The 17,960-nt window shown below is 35.2% G+C and overlaps 1 protein-coding gene across 1 annotated transcript; it reads left to right on the top strand.

Moving 5' to 3' along the window:
• The first annotated feature begins 8,690 nt into the window (after positions 1-8,690).
• On the top strand, positions 8,691-12,258 carry LOC107772071 (uncharacterized). Its single transcript, XM_016591553.2, has 3 exons — positions 8,691-9,136; positions 10,186-10,308; positions 11,954-12,258. The coding sequence occupies exons 1-3, from the start codon at positions 8,740-8,742 to the stop codon at positions 12,091-12,093; spliced, it is 660 nt and encodes a 219-aa protein (XP_016447039.1). The 5' UTR covers positions 8,691-8,739; the 3' UTR covers positions 12,094-12,258.
• The last annotated feature ends 5,702 nt before the right edge of the window (positions 12,259-17,960 follow it).

Raw genomic sequence — 17,960 nt, 5'->3', positions numbered from 1 at the left:
TGGAGAAACCCTTGCTTCAGCTCAAAATTATTAGTTGCCACTGTAGGTGGTCTCACACTTGACAAGCCTTGGTCGTAGATCAGTCTAGCATAATCACCAAGTGGTCTCCCTTGGCCGGGAGCTATGTTTTCTAACTGGTCTACACCCACGGGCTGATTCTGAGCCATTCTTCGAGCCCTCTCCAGCCATATCTTCCTTGGTTGAGGATTGCCCAACCTTCTATACTTTCTCGGCGAGATTTCTTTTCTTCCTCAACTGTCGCAGTTGTTTCTCGATTTCTGGTTCGTATGGTTGCAATTCCTTACCAGAAGATCGAGTCATGCACCAATCTAACTTGTAGCCTACGCACAGACAAAGAACACCAAAGGTAAAAAAGGGAAAAATAAAATAAAATAAAAAGAAAAATTTCTGAATTAGCACTACAAACTATTTCAAATACTATTGATTGCAAATCCCCTGCAACGACGCCAAAATTTGATGAGCGCAAATTACACACTAAAATATGCTCACTAGTCGAATATTGTAAATTATAATATCGTATCCACATGGATTGAAGTTAAACAGTATTACTGTAGTTTGTCCAGGATGATCAACAATAGAAATTTATGTGATTTAAACTAAAATTAACTAAGAGTCTAAACTATTGACTAATGACAATCAACGCAAGTATTGAGCAAATAAAGTTATCAATTGTGAGAAGAAAGAGTTGATAGGATAGGTGCAAGACAAATATTCGGGATTTAACTCTAGATAATTCACTTCTAATGTTCAAGTGACTCTCTCGAATTCACTTGGTTATTAGTTCAATTGATTAGTAGAAACTCCTCTCTCGATTAAGTCTCAACCTCACAAGATGATTATATATATGGATTTTAACATGAAACTTGGTACAAATTGTGGGATTTTGGAAGAAAGAAATGGTAATCTTGGATTTTAACCACAAAATTAGATATGGAATTAGGAATAAATTATATATTTGAGTTCGTAGTGTTAGTAATTATCTTTGAGAATTTCAAAATCCGGGCGCGTGGGCTCGGGGGTTTACTTTGTTGACTTTTCGAGCGGAGTTGAGAATTATTATAAATTACTAAATTATGACTCTTCGAGTATATTTTGATTGGATTGCACGTTGTTTGACTAGTTTAGGATCATTTGGCATTGGTTTGAGGAGTTAGAGTGGCATTGGAGCCGGTTATCGAAATTCAGGAGCGAGGTAAGTCTCCTGTCGAACCTTGTGAGGGGGAATTTCCCCTATAGGTGCTATATTTTTTATGTGCTACATGTTATGGGAGCTACGCATGTATGAGGTGACGAGTGTTCATGCGTATGCTAGAATTCCTGATTATGTCCAGGTAGACTTAGACTCACGACATGCTTTAAATGTACTATTTGAGTTATTCTTGCATGTTTAAATGCTTTAATTCACATTATAACTTGAGACTAGACTCGCGTAGAGTAATGGACTTGCTAGTTTTAGATACTTGACGAGCTACTTGATTAACATGGAAATGGTACTTCCCTTAAGGATTCCTCCCGCGTTGTGCGTATTTATCGTAAAGTTTTTTTGAATTTCATAACTTACATATACATTCATTAGTGGGTTCAAGGACCCGTTAAAGTTTCATATTCTAATGGGATGGGGCTGAACGCCTCAATAGTACTCTTATGGGATCAGGTTGTTCGCCTCGGCGGTATGATGTAACATATTCTTATGGGATCAGACCGTTCACCTCGGCAGGATTATTGTAATACATATTCTTATAGGATCGGATCGTTCGCCTCGGTAGGATTATTGTAACACACTCTTATGGGATCGGTTCGTTTGCCTCGGCAGTTCTATTAAACACTCTTATGGGATTGGGCAGCTCTCCTCGGCAGAATCGTGCGTAATATTTGATAAGAAGTCAGTGTACCTGTGAGTTTTCCTGACTTGAGATGTGACATTTTATCTGATGTTGACCATTATGTATTTTATTCGAGGTAGTATCTGCTTACTGAGGACCTCGTGTTTATTCTTCTGTTGAGGATCGTATTATGCACTTATATATGTTTCGTTGTTTTACCTGTTATGCCTTATATATGCACTTATATATAAGGCATAGCAGGTAAGAAGTCATTGTGGGTCCTTGGAGTTTGCGAGTGTGTCTTAAAGCTAAGTGGGGGAGCCTACCATCGATGATTGGGTCACGTGGTTATGTGTCCTTGCAGTTTCTGGTTATTGATACGTTGGTGGATTCGTTACGATTTAGGAAGAGAACATTAAGGGTAATTCAAGCAAAGAATTTTATGGATGTGTGCTACATTTCACCTTATTTATGTGTGAAGGTTGTGGAACGACTCAGACTACTATTTCTTTTTTAATGTATACGGGAAAGGATTCATTTGGTTTCCTAAGTATTCGTGTGCTAACAAAGTACTAGTTATTTGGTTATATACTCGGGGCCAGGTTAGAGTGGGCGGCTCTCAACAATGGTTCTAGTGGGTTCAAGAATTAAAGTGCAGTGCCTAAGGATTATCAGATTTGTCATGTGGCTGAGGATTTAGTTGTGTGTAGGGGTATGAAGGAGACTTGGAGTATCTCTATGAATATCACCGGCTCTGCGGTGCAGTATTAGAAAGATGGAAGGAAAAACTTCAGATTCGCAGAAGATCTTTCAGAGCGGGTGTATCAGTTGGATATACTATTGAGTGCATGGGGAGAATATAAAATGGCTTATGGTTATTGAGGCGATGTGGTCATACGATTTGGGGTCACTCGGGATGAGTGTTAATTGGGATACATAGTGTGCTGGTAAAAACAGGTGTTACCTTGAAGGCAAGTTAAAGGGAAATCAGAAGAAGCTGAGTTAGTCTAGTAGTGGTTTGGATCAGCATGATTAAGGAAATAATCGGTTCTTTCTGTGTGGTAAGGCCATACAAGTGTTCCGTGGATATACTTGCGGGGAGTGGCTATTTCACTGGTGGTTCAGTATTTATGATGGGATTTTGCATTCTCGTGTAATAGCATGAAGTGCAGTGAGCAGTGTGGAAATGAAATTGAAGGATTAAGGTGCGGTTTAGTTTGGCCTAGATGTTACGAGCTCAGAGGAACGGGGAAAGATTTCAGATGTTCAGAGTATGCTGGCGCTATTTTAATGTCGTCTGAGAATGGTGTTTTGTGGAAGAGGCAATGTGTATTGAATTGCGAATTCTTGATTTGCATTACAAAAATAGTACGATTGGTAACCATGGATGTGTAGATTTTGCTACATTGTGCGGAAGGTTGTGGGAGTATCTCCCACATGATGATCGTATAAGTGTGACATGTTAGTCATTTAAGTGGAACAGATTGAAATCAGGTATGAGGATTATGGTATTGTCGATGATGGGAGAGTTTATGTCTAAGAGACGCTCTATTCCTTTGGTTGCAGACTGTGAAAGTTTGTTCCGTATTGGACGATAGATTGTATGTGTAATGGATAGTGTCATTGTGGATCTATGGAAGGTATTGACCCATTTTGGGATGATTGGAATCGGCCTGAGGTCCGTTGGTAGACCTAATGTGAATGTGTGTTCTACATCAGATTGGATGTGTTCATTCAGCATAGCATTGCTTATGGATGAGTTTTTGGGCGTGGTGTATGTTATTCTCGTTGTCGTCCATTTCATGTGTTACCCTTCTATGCCACGTGGGCGGTGAGAGAACTTGATTATCACACGGGTGTTGTGATCCTGTGTAGCTGGTGGCTCTCGAGATGCTGATTTGTTTATTGCACCTTAATTGTTCTTGGGCCTTTATAACGCATGGTGCTATCCGTTTCCCCAGGAATATGTTTATGCAATCGACGTATTTTTGGTTATTATACGTGTGTCTAGTAAGTATGAGCATTTTTGGCTCGATGGGTATTCCCATGTAGATTTATTATGGGTGGATAGGGTGGCACGCTGCCACGGGTATGATGTTTGGATCGGACTGCACGCCGCAACAGTGAGATATTGAGTACGGTTCCTTATACTTATTTTGTGTGTCTTATTTCTCATCTTTGAGATAGATTCATAGCATTTGTTTGGTTGTTTTATTCGTTATGTGGACTGAATAGTTCTATACCCGAGTTTATTTTTCTTTATTGGTCATATTCGAGTTGTGGATTATTGGTGCATTGATGGCGTCGAATGAGATTTAGACGGTGTTTGAGGTGGCTTATTACCCGAGCAGCTTGTACTGGGTGAGACGAGGTTGCTGGACTTGAAATCAGTGCAATTGCATTTATATAATATATATTGGAAGGAAAATGTCACTAATAAGTTCAGAATGAGGTAATGGTTCTTGTCGAGCGGAAAGACTCCACGAGTTATTGATTTGGCGGGTAGTTATGAGTTTTTATACATCTCTTTCATCATTGCAGTATTGCAAGGGTTGGAACAAGGCTTGTATATGTTATGAGGTACATTACGGACACTAGGTTCGTAAATTGCAGGTATTGTGGTTGGAGGGTGTTACTATGGGAAAATAAATTATGCGGTGCATTGTGTGATTACAGCATGTGGGTATGATCATGTTTTAGTACAGCTTGTCGAGATTGATACGATGTACGTATGCTGGAATCGCACATTATAGAGAATTTTGGATGTTGGGACTTGGTTATAAGACTCGTGGGCTAAGGTAGCAGGAAGGATCTTCAGTCTAGGTTGAACTAATGCGCTCATATGGATTGTGGAAGCACGAGTAGGTGCACGAGGTGTTATAGTGATTTTGGCGACTTTGTAACGGTTCTTGGCACGTTTGAGGACGAATGTATGTTTAAGTGGGAGAGAATATAACGACTCGACCGGTCGTTTTGAGTTCTAGCATGTCGCTCGGTAGTTTGAGACCTTGATTAGCTTCACATCATGCATTACGACTTGCACGTGTGGTTGGGTTTGATTTTCAAGAAGTTCGGAGTTGATTTGAAAGAATAAATCTTAATTCGGAAGCTTTAAGTTGGAAGAGTTAACCAAGGTTTGACTTTTGAGTAGACGATTTCAGAGTCGAGATTTGAAGGTTTCTATAGGTTCCTAAAGTGATTTCGGACTTAGGCATATATTCGGGTTGAGTATCGGATAGTCCGAGAGCAATTTGGCGCTTATTATCAGAAGTTTGCATTTTTGAAGGTTTGAAATTTGCTAAGTTTGACTTTGAGTGTACTTTGATGTTATCGGACTCCGGACAGTGTTCGCGAAGAAGGGCGCCTGGGTATATTATATATTAGCCAAGTCGGAATTTTCTCATTTCAATTTATTTCTCCCTTGCTTGGGCGATTTTTGGGCGATTTGAGGAGTCATTTTCGTCATCTATCATGAGGTAAGTTATTTTTTCACTTGTTGTAAGTTAAATACATGGAGTATATATGGATTTTAATATGAAAATTGGTAAAAATTATGAGATTTTGGAAGAAAACCTAGAAATGGTAATCTTGAATTTTGACCATGAAATTGGACATGAAATTAGGAATAAATTATATATTTGAGTTCGTGATGTTATGGGTAATATTTATCTTCGAGAATTTTTGGAATTCGGGCGCGTGGGCTCGGGGGTTGACTTTGTTGACTTTTCTAGCAGAGTTGGAAATTGTTATAAATTGTTAAATTACGAGTCTTTGAGTATATTTTGATTGGTTTGAACGTTGATTGACTAGTTTCGGATCGTTTGGCATTAGTTTGAGGAGTTAGAGTGGCATAGGAGCCGGTTATCGGAATTCAGAGCATGATAAGTCTCTTGTCTAACCTTGTGAGGAAAAATTTACCCTATATGTGCTACGTGTTATGGGAGCTACACACGTATGAGGTAACGAGTGTCCATGCATATGCTAGAATTCCTTACTATGTCCGGATAGAATTAGACTCACGCCATGCTTTAATTGTACTATTTGAGTTAATGCTTTAATTCACATTATAACTTGAGACTAGACTCGTGTAGAGTAATGGACTTGTTATTTTTAGATACTTGACGAGCTACTTGATTAGCCGTAGAAGTTGTACTTCCTTTACGGATTCCTCCCGTGCTGTGCGTATTCATCGGAAGTTTTCTTGAATTTCATAACTCATACGTATATTCGTGAGTGGGGTCAAGGACTCGTTAAAGTTTCATATTCTAATGGGATCGGGCTGAATGCCTCAGTAGTAATCTTATGAGATGAGGACGTTCGCCTCGACAGTATGATGTAACATATTCTTATAGGATCGGGTTGTTCGCTTCGGCAGGATTATTGTAGCACACTCTTATGGAATCGGGCCGCTCGCCTCAGCAGAATCGTGCGTAATATTTGGTAAGGAAGTCAGTGTACCCGTGAGTTTTCCTGACTTGAGATGTGACATTTTATCTGATGTATCCGGTTACTAAGGACTTCGTGTTTATTCTTCTATTGAGGATCGTATTATGCACTTTATATCTGCTTCGTTGTTTTACCTGCTATGCCTCATATCGGTTACTTTCATCATACATGATTTATTGGACCACTAGTAAGTGTCGATGTCGACCTCTCGTCACTACTTTTTTGGGGTTAGGTTAGATACTTACTGGGTACGCGTTGATTTACGTACTCATGCTACACTTTTGCACTAATGTGCAGGTACTAAGGCAGGTTCATTCGGAGGTTATCTTGGCACATAGGCGCAACTACGGAGGGAAAATTATGGTGAGCTGCATTCCATGTTATGATCTGCAGCACACAAAGTCTCCCTCATATTCATTTATTTTATCCTGTCTATTTTTATATTCCAGACAATTGTTATAGTAGTATTGTATATTTCAATAGATACTCATGCACTTGTGACACCGGATATTGAGAATTTTTAGTGGATGTTCATAGTTATATTTAATATTATTATTATCACTTCATTTTATGATTTATTTATACTCGGAAGTTTGGTAAAGAAAAGAACATGTTTCTATGAGTGCTGGATTTAATTCTATTTATTTAAGAAAATTTCTGATTTTTATGAATTAAATGGATAATTAAGTGGAGGGTCATGCGTTGGCTTGCCTAGCAACATTGTTGGGCGCCATCACAACTTATTATGTGATTTGGATCGTGACACCTAGCAATCCAAGAAGATGAAATGTATCAGCAAAGTTCAAAATTCATATATTAATAGAAGCAAAAATATGCTAAGGTTTTTCGTATGTCTAACTCTTAATGGACAATGTTATTCGCAAAACAATGCAAAATTAGTCCGGACAACATCTTTATGAAAAACAATATTAAATTAAAGCTTGCTGGCATTAGTACTGAAAAAATCCAATTAACTTACTACAATCCACATATTTATTAGTATGATATGATAGATTTTAGAGAAAATGGCCAAAATATACCCCTGAATAATTCAAAATAGAATAACTTTACCCTGTATTTTTTCTTTTTAAAAAAATACCCTCTACTTTAGTCAAGTAACTCAAAAATTTCCTCCCACTAACAACTTGTTTGGATTGTTGTTATATGTCGTTTCATAATGTATTATATTATATTGTATTGTATTGTATTGTATTATTTGATAAATACAATGTTTGGATAGATTGTATCGTTTGTTGTTTCATGATATCACATACTAATAATATGAAGAATAAACTTGCAATATTACTAAAAAAAAATAGGATACGGGATGAATTATTATATAAAAAAGTAAGGTAAATGATAAAATATAATTATTTAATAATAAGAAAGGTGTAAGATGAGAGAGAAAAAACAAGGAAACGATGCCACCAACCAAATTCGTCGTTCCATAAAATGAAACTTTTTGTCATTACGTAACGATGAATTTAACGAAACGATACGATATAATAAAATTTAAATAATAATCAAAACAAACATCATATTTAAAGTAACAATACGATACGTTACAATATATAACAGTCATCCAAACAAGCTGTAACGGTTGCTCCGGAACAAAAGAAAAAGAGCCAATTTTCCCTAGAGAAATGATGCAATTTGCCCTCCATTAGGGTGCGGATAAGTGCTCCTGATTATAAAGATTTGAGCAAAAACTTATATTGGAGATTAAGAGATTACTTTAACTATTTTTAATGATTCTTTTATACACTGTCAATTTTATGCAATATAAAGTTTAATTACCAACATTAATTTATCAATTAAATAGTTATTCTACTTTCCATTCGAAAGTGTTATACCCTCGACTCAAAACTAGGATGACATAAAGTTACAATAAGTAATATATTAAGGTATAACAGAATTGAATTTCTTTTATCATATCATTCTTAGACTTAGTAAGATAAATCTATCATTATTGGTGTAAGAAAATAAATCTTAAAATAGTTATGTAAGAAAAGGTCAATTATTTGGAGTTCAGAAAGAATAACTCATGCCAATGCGTAAGGAACCAGAAGAAAAAGAATAGCTACATGTCATCGTTTCTTCTTTGTTAAAACGAGAAGGATTTATACTACTCTTATTTTCTTATTTTTGTTGTTATACATTTCTAGCACATTTAAATTCCCCTCCACAAAGATAAAAAGAACAAGGGCAAAATTGTCTCATTTCGAGAATTAGCCTTTTTTCCGTTCTGAAAAGGATATTTTTGAGCTATTTGGCTAGTTGAGAGTGTACATTTTAAGCTAATTGACTAATGAGGAGGGTATTTTTATGTCAAAAAGGCAAAAACAAAACAAGAGCAAAATTATTCTATTTCAAATATTTCTGTAGTATTTTTGTGCATATTGATTTTAAAAAAATATACATCCTAGTTAAAGAAGGAACGGGAAAGCATATGCAGTTATTCTCTTCAAATCAAATGCACAAAATTCTAGGCCTGGAAACTTCCAATGATTTGTTGATGATTTCCCTCTTCCTATTTACAGTCGTCTCGTCTCCTTCCTTGTATAGTTTGTCAATCTCCTCCCTCCACCTAAACCCCAAGAAAGAGAGAACGAGAACTAGTGAGATGAGCTCACCTGGTCGATCTCGAGGAGGAGAAAAGGAACAAAGAGCAAGGACTTTTGACACTGAAGCGAAGAAGATGTGCTGGGCCAAGGCGGAGACTGTACCCGGTCGACATCCCGAACGCTGGCGCAAAGATTCCGCCGGAAATGTCGTCTGTAAACGCTTTGCCAATTGTCAAGGCTGCCTTTGCTTTGAATATGACCACATTATTCCCTTCTCCAAAGGTCCCTCCTATTTATTACGACTAGTGTTTGCTAGCACAACTGTTCTACATATTTCCCTTTTTGCCTTTATTTCCTTATTTTTAGCTGATTATCTGATTAGCCAATAGAGGCCGGATTTGAACTCTATGGGTTTGATTCCGGGATTCTACTACTGTACAACTCATTTGATTTACTGATTTCGAAATCAATCATTTGTACTTGTTTAGTTATTTTTTTTAACACATACACAAGGTACGAGCCAAAGTTTTGCATTAACCCATAAATTACACTCTATGTCTGCCCCTTATACCTGACCTTGACTAGTTTGTTCCTGAATATTCCGTCCTCAATTTGGGATTGAGGATTAGTTGATTGTTTATTATTGTCAAAGTGAATCATTACTGCGCAAGCAAAATGAGTTGGACTCGGAGTTGATACATAGGATTCATGTGGTCAACCCTAGCTAGTTTGGAATTGGGGCTTTATTGATACTGCTCAAGTGGAACAAACTAAGCGCGAATCGAGCGGAATGGATATAGAAGATTCATATAAACGAACTAGTTTGGAATTGAGAGCAGGGGCGAAGGTAGATGCCCGAATACGGGTTCGGACGAACCTAGTAACTTTTACTCAAACAGTATATTTCTATTGAGAAATTCATTAAATATGTACAACTATTAAATTTAGAACCTAGTTGAAGTCGTACTAAAATTAAGAACCCATAAAGTTGAAATCATGGCTCCGCCTCTAAATTTGAGGGGTAGTTGATTCTATTTTCACCTAAATGTAATGAAATGGACCTTAATAATGGGCAACTTCAACAATTGGGATTGAGGGGTATTTGATTGTTTGATTGATCTGATTCACTCCTAAACTGATTTTGGTTTTTTGTTGTTTAGTGATTTTAATCATTTGGACCGAATATTAACTGATGAAAAATCCTGCTGCTTTTTTTTTTTTTTTTTTGCATCTGGTGGTTGGGCGGGAGGTGTGAGTTGGGGCCATTGAATTTTGATTTGGTGGTCAGCACATGGTTGTTGCACCATTTTATGATGCGTTTCCTTATGCAGGGGGTGAATCGATAGCGGAGAACTGCCAGATCCTTCAAACAAGGGTAAACAGGCTTAAAGCCAACAAGGATGAGATTGATATTAGTCAGTTAAAAAGCTACTCTTGCGATATCAAGTTCACTGGTACTCTCCTGATCTTTCCCTATTTGTTCTGCTTCTATCACTTGTCACATTATCAATCTTTATGGCTTCTGAACTTAGCCCCTACAGTGGAGAGCTGTGAGCTAAATAATAGTTCTGTTCTCCTGTAGCCTCTTAAGATAAAAAGTGCATCATTTCCGTGGTAATTTCAAAGTTTAAGTCATTGCCTGATCTCTATCTGGATTACAGGATTACTACTGATTGATATGCTATGATGATCTTATTGACGTCTGGAATTGAAGTTTAGTTATAGTAGTTGTAATATTTTATTTTCATGGCGGTTCTCAGGTATTCATGTGTTTTCAGGTTTAACAAGATAATTTGACACAGTTCATAAATGGATATATAGAGGTACAATCAGTTAATATAGGATTTGGTTTGAACCACTGCTGCTGTTGCGGTATTTGGTTTGAAACTAAGTTGCATTTTCATGGTTGTCATTGTGATGGTTCTTGTGGGGATGTCTTGCTCAGATTAATGCTTTTCCACTCTCTTGGCCCATGTAAGGTCTCATTCTGATAAAATATTTCATCAGAGGGGCAGTATGCATGCGGTCACATTAAGATTAATCTTTTCTGTATATCTTTTTGTCTCCTACAGCCAGCAGTAGATGGAGAAGGTTTTTGGTTTAAAGTTGGTTTCTGAATCCAAATAAAAGTTTGGTTAGAATTCAAGTCCTAGTTCTCGTCGCATAACCTTAGTGAGAAAGCATGATGTGAAATCAAGAGAAGCTTTGCAGCAGAACACAAGTAATAGAACTGTTTTTCTTTTGTGCAAATGTGGATGTAGACATTTCTTCCCAAACTACGTAGATCTTATCTTTTTGAGATTATTCTTGATAATCTAGGTCCTAACAGAGATAAGATTTTGCCCTTGTAGAAGATCAAGCAAAGAGCCTATGATTCGTCCACCTAGAAGGGTTCCTTTGTCATGTTAGCTAGGCATAGCCTAAATACATATAGAAGTTCTTTATCTTGGTAGATGCTGCCTCACTTCCTCAGAGTTTGATCCCTGCTATATCAGCCGTGCTACCATCTCTATATAATCTTCTCACAAAGGATAGAACCAATAACGTTTGCATGGCTCTTCCAACTGGTTAGACCCCTTTCTGAAGTTGTGCCAGTCTTTCCCCTTCATTTATTTTCCGGACTCTATATTCTGCTGTTTCTCAATAAGTTATTACAGAACTTACCTTGTGACACAACAGCTTAGGCAACTTCAGATTATGGATCTGGTAAGTGGTGAGTTTCTTTTTTCTCTTTTTTGTGGATAAGGTATAATGGAACTGTTTAGGACTGAGGTGCAGTTGTTGTTAGATAAGGTATAATGGAACTAGTAAGTATAGAGGGCCACTAATACCTTCTTCTACACAATTAGTGCAAATAGAGATATTCTTGTCTGAGAGGTAACCTGTGGAGACTAGTCAATAGTATATGGTATAAGATTTTCTATGAAATCTAGCTGAACGTCACCAACCTTAAGGTCCATTAAAATGTGTAATTGCTTAAGCCATCCTTTCCAACTTCGCACATAATTGGGCATATAAATTTGTATACTTCCTGCATGATCAAATTTTTTGCAGCAGTAACATTTTACTAATATTTACCATGTAACTTGGGTCACGCAGATAAGGAGCTCGATGTAATTGAAATGGCTGTTTATGGGGATGTTATCCGCCCTGGAAACCAATGTCGTTGTAGAACTGTTGCAGAACTGCTAGGCCAATACAAGTCAAAGGATCGAGCTGCTCCCTGCAAGTTACCATAGGCTGATGAATCCTTATAGCAAAGGGTAGGCATACATTTCTCCAACTACGCCTCAGTCCCATACAAATTGGGTAGGCATACATTTCTCCAACAACTACGCCTCAGTCCCAAATAAATTGGGTGGGCATACATTTCTCCAACTTCAATATTAATTTTCCAGAAGTCATTAATTTGTTGCATTTCAAAAGCTTAAAGTAGAGTTTAAATTTTTATGTAGTTCAGCAGTCTATTGAGTGGATTGTTGGTAGCCTTGGTGGATAACTGTTGTCACATTGTGAACCTAAGTGTCGCGAGTGAGTCTCAATGACATAAGGCAAATAATTCTAAAGCCATTTGCAACAGCAGATCGTGTTTCGTGACCTTCCGATTCCTTAAGATGGATTCGTATAACAGGATTCATATAGCTAATCCTGACCAGTTCATAGAGAGTCTGTTAAACCTGAAAGCACAGACCAGCAAACTTGTTTGTTTTTTGTGTCTCTTCTTCAAGTATTACTACGTGATGTGGGTTCAGTTTAACCATTTGGCTTCAATCATGAAATACAAGGAAAAAAATAAGCCCAAACACTCTACAACCTAATGCGTTCCTCTAATGGAGAGAATTAGTTGTAGCTACTTTTTATTGCATGTTGAATACCGAATACCTAATCCAAGAAACATGCTATTATTATTTTGAGGGTAGCTGTCTACATTATTACTACTAATTATTTCTGGGGACCTATAGCTCCTTTTATGGAGGTTTTCCAAATCAACCTGCAAAATTAAATAAAATTCATGTATCTTGGTACCTTGATGTACGATATATACATCATATACTGGGAGAAGTGATACATACTATTCGTCTACAAAATAATTTAATAAATACTACTTACCAACATTCTGTATTAACACCCAACCACATAAATTAACATGGTTATATGATAAAGTGAGGTGAGAATATATAGTGATTAACCGTGAATAAATAATAAAAAGTATATCTATGAGTACATACAGGAACTGCTGCTGAATAATTAGACTGATTGATAATGCTTGTCCAATGAGACTCTAGAGTCTAAAGTGATCAATCATTCATAATTATGTTTCAAAAGTTGCTTTAACCACAGTGCTACTAATTAGATAAGTCAAAACTTCCAGTTGCCCACCCTCAAAGAACAACAGTGTTTATTACCTTTTAGACGCATAACAACAACAGTTTTCATTACCTTTTACACGCGTAATAACTTGTGTTATTACGTTCCGTGAGTGCATAGTATCATCGCATCTACAACGCCTATTTTGACATTAGGTGAAATTCCGGGGTGTGATAGATGAATGAGATTCTTCCATCGTTAACTAAAAGTCTCGAGTTCGAGCCGTGGGAATAAAAAAATATTTAGCGGGAGCATGCTCCCTTTTAATGGGCCCAACACGAATTTGGATTATTTGGACCAGTAAATACAAGATCCTAGATAATTATGTGAATCTGCCCTGGCTCATTGTTGTTGTGTTGTTTGCCCGCTTATGGAAGTCTTAAACTTGGTATCACCTAATTAACTTTTCAGAGAAATGAACCTGCCCTTGCTGTGATTCATGCAATGGGTTTTTCATTTATAAATGCCAAATATGATAAAGTAGGTAGCTAATCAGTGATCCTACGTAGTATATAAATGGTCCCAACTGTGAACAATAAAAGTTAATCACTTTCTTCATAATCTCAAGACCCAACCTCTAACCCCACACCCCCGTTTGCGGGGCGGCCCAACTTCATCGGAGGCCTAAAACAAAATCTTAATAAGAGGCCTTAATATATATATATTATTTAATGAACATCATTTAAAAAAAAAATTAGACAAGTGAGGATGTGGAATTAAAAAAAATGAGAACTTGATTTTATAAAATACAGAAAATTAAATGAATTTAATATTGATTGCATCACAACTGAAATGGGAGAACCCAGAAAACATAAGTGACTCCTCTTTTTTAGTAAGTCCCTTTCTATATTTGGTAACAATTCAACTTTAGATTTTTTTTTTTACCATTAATGAGACGATTTCTAACCCAAAAACTTCTATGATTTATTTAAGATTACAAGTTTCAAAAGTCTTCCTTTATTTCATAAAATCCATGTCCAGGCAAACACTTTCATATAAATTGGGACGGAGAGAGTATAATTTATGTAAGAAAAATAAATAATAAGTTAGATTATTAGATATAGTTACGTGACTAACTAATGAATAGAGAAATATAATTAAGTAAGAAAGTAAAATAAGATTGACAGAAAACTATTTTAGTTATATTAATTAGAGGAAGAAATCTAGTTATTAAAAATTAATATGACAATAAAGAAATAAATTTATCAATAATAAAAGATAATTATATAAATAATATACTACTATATATAGAGAACTACTAGTAATTTTGGGGCCCTTAAATATTTGGGGTCTAAAGCAAGTGTTCACTTGCTTTATCGAATACCAAAATTTTCGATTTTGATAAGGTAATTCGGTATTTAACAAATCGGCAAAGGGCCAAATATACCCCTCTACTTTCGAAAATGGTCTAAGAATACTCCTCGTTATACTATTGGGTTATCTATACCCTTGCAGTCATACTTTGGGTTCAAATATGCCCCTCATTTAAACGGAGGGACACGTGGCATCGTCCTGTTGGTCAATTCTAAATCTCTCCTAATTATTTAAAAAGACTCATTACTCATACCCGAAAAATATATTATTTTTTTTTGTAAAAACTGAAAAAAACTATTTTATTTTTTACAAAAAATAGAAAAAAAACGATTTTTTTTTTTCAGTTTTACAAAAAAAAATGCTTTAAAAAAACTGAAAAATATTTTCTAAAATAATATTTTTGTAAAAACTGAAAACAAAACTGAAAAATAATTTTCTAAAGTAATTAAAAACTGAAATATTTTAAACTAAAAACTGGAAAAAAAATATTTGTTTTCTCAGTTTTTACAAAAAATATTGCTTTAGAAAATTGCTTTTTAGTTTTTTTTTTCAGTTTTTACAAAAATATTGTTTTAGAAAATATTTTTCAGCTTTTTTTAAAGCAGTTTTTTTGTAAAAACTGGAAAAAAAATATTTTCGTTTTTTTCAGTTTTCAGTTAAAAAAAAGAATCTGTTTTTTTCAGTTTTTACAAAAAAAAATTGCTTTAAAAAATTGATTTTCAGCTCTTTTCTTTTCAGTTTTTACAAAAATATTATTTTAGAAAATATTTTTCAGTTTTTTCTAAAGCAGTTTTTTTTGTAAAAACTGGAAAAAAAAAATTCATTTTTTTCAGTTTTTAGTAAAAATAATTTCAGTTTTTTTCATTTTTACAAAAAAAAATTGCTTTAAAAATTATTTTTCTGGTATGGGTAATGAGTCTTTTTAATTAATTAGGAGATATTTAGAATTGACCAACAAGATGATGACACGTGTCCCTCCATTTAAATGAGGGATATATTTGAACCCAAAGTATGAATGCATGGGTATAGATAACCAATAATATAACGAGGGGTATTTTTAAACCATTTTCGAAAGTAAAGGGGTATATTTGACCCTTTACCGTTCTTAAATTGCTTTGGTTTGGAGAAGCTTGGCCAAATAGACTATTATTCTATAATGACGTGTAAGGACAGGTGGAAAGCAAATTATATTATGTAGGCCAGTAGCAATGTGAAGAGTGATTCAAGGGTGGTTCCATTATATTGCATAGAAATATAAAATACTAAAGTAGACACAACAAAAACCATCTTTGACAAGAAAAACAACACAGACCAGGATGAAATTTGCAAGTCAATGGTCAATTTTGGAATTTTTTGGTCATCTATTAAGTTGATTAATAAAGTAGTATAGACTAGGCAAAAAAAACTGATTTGGTCAATGAGTAATTGCCAATTAGTCCACTGCCAAAGTACAACCAGACCAAAGTTTTCATGAGGTTCTGGTACTCCAGTACTGAGTTATTTTTCTTCCATAGACAGTAATCATTCTATTCAAAATGGAGTAGAAGCATGCTCTCCAAATGAGTATTGAAAATAGTCTATATCATGACCACAAAGATTCATGATAGGGCAGATCTATGGGTCCACAGGGCTAAAACTACTCCAAAATTTTGGAAAGATGGGTACGCTATTACGAAGAGATAGATTTAGAATATAAATTTTACGAGTTCAACTTTTAGTTCTTGCTATTGCACCCATTATACTTTTAAGTTCTAAATTATTATTTTTTAAATACTATAGTTTCTTACATCTATATTTGTACTCCGTGTCGAAAATATTGGAATCAGATAAACCCATTAACTATATGCTAGATCTTCCATTGCTACTTGATTTTATATAAACATTGTATTTGATCATATAAGATTTTACAATAATAAAAGAAGAATAAGAATTTCAATGTGTGAAAATTTTAAAAGGATAAACCAAACAAAGAAGAAAGAAAAAGAAAAAGTACTTAACTAATACGCAAAAAGTAACATCAACACATGTCCATCTCCCGTGGGCGCCTAGTTCTAGGGAAAAAAAGGAAAAAACAACAAGATTGATACTATAAGATTTGAACTCACAATCTCACTTATTAGAGATGCACCCAATAATCATCACATCATATGATACTTTGAGCTTGGGTACACACATATATTTAAGTATTTTTTTTTTAAATATACATAATCTAGGGAGAAGAGCATCAATTAACGTGCCCTATGGAACCCTTCGTAGATACGCCCCTACTTAAGTTACAAGATTAAGTGAGTGCCAATAAATATTTATTCACACTCAATATTTGTATCAAATTAAATAATTTAATCTTAGCAGTTAAAATATAAACTAAAATAAATATTATTTAACTATAGTTAAGCGATAAAAATATATATAATTTATTAATTTAATTTAATATTTGGATAGATTTTATAGAGTGGTTGGTAGTGAAAGTGCAAATGGTGAACACAAAACACCAGCTAGTAGGATGCAAAGAAAAGCTAATCTCATTGTTTGTTCCCCCTCATTACATCAATATCCACTTTTTGCTTTCTTCTTTTTCTTTCTTTATTCAGCAATTCATCTCCTTTTCTGACTTCGTGTTTGTCCCTTGCATGTCCAGCCCCACGCCTAGAGCACTTAAATAAACAAGAATGGGGCGTGGGGACCACTCCAGTCCCTTCATTGAACCAAAATGTAATTTAATTTTAAACAAATCTACTTATGAATTTTAGATGTGATGAGAAATAATTGGAGTTTTAATCAAATATTTTATAGTTTTTATTGGGTGTGTGAATAAAGTCTCACATTGGTAACTGAAAAGATTGGGAGCCGATATATAAAATATAGGGATCTCTTAATGGTGTGAGCATTTTGAAGAAAAGCGTGTGCGCTTAACCCAAAACGGACAATACCACATATTCTCTAGTGCTACTATTTAAGAATCAGCCAATGTATTCTGAATTTCAGTTATTGAGTTCAAATTTTCGGGACAAAAATGTCCTGAAGTTAAGATTTTTAATTTAAAATTTTAGGATAAAATAAGTACCGACTAATCTCTAAATAACATCCTTGAAAATGACTATTTGTGCATTTACCAACTTGTTGAAAATTAGGTTAGTAAATTTGTTAAACCAAACCACAAAAAATTACTCCTAAGCAAATCTACTTACTCCATCACATGTCACTTCATTTGGCTGGCCCCCACCTTCTCGGACTGTATACTGACCAATCTCCAGCTTAATTCTAAAAAATTTAGCGGGGAAAATAACAAAAATATTGCCAAAATTACCAACAAGACCAGGAGAGTTTCAAATTTCCGCAGTGAATGCTGAGACAAGTCAAAGAGTAGTTGCTCTCAAAAGACTGCAATGCTTACTTTTCTTTGTCATTTGCTTTTTTCTTTTCT

Source organism: Nicotiana tabacum, chromosome 24, assembly GCF_000715075.1.
Source record: "Nicotiana tabacum cultivar K326 chromosome 24, ASM71507v2, whole genome shotgun sequence".
NCBI lineage: Eukaryota > Viridiplantae > Streptophyta > Magnoliopsida > Solanales > Solanaceae > Nicotiana > Nicotiana tabacum.
Note: the sequence above shows the minus strand (reverse complement) of the source record. Positions and strands in the feature narration are given on the sequence as shown.

Excerpts from the sequence above, each read along its gene's own strand:
- LOC107772071 (XM_016591553.2), top strand. The coding sequence starts at position 8,740 with ATGCAGTTATTCTCTTCAAATCAAATGCACAAAATTCTAGGCCTGGAA. Across the intron at positions 9,137-10,185 it reads CATTATTCCCTTCTCCAAAG|GGGGTGAATCGATAGCGGAG; the intron begins GTCCCTCCTATT and ends TTCCTTATGCAG. Across the intron at positions 10,309-11,953 it reads TTGCGATATCAAGTTCACTG|ATAAGGAGCTCGATGTAATT; the intron begins GTACTCTCCTGA and ends TGGGTCACGCAG.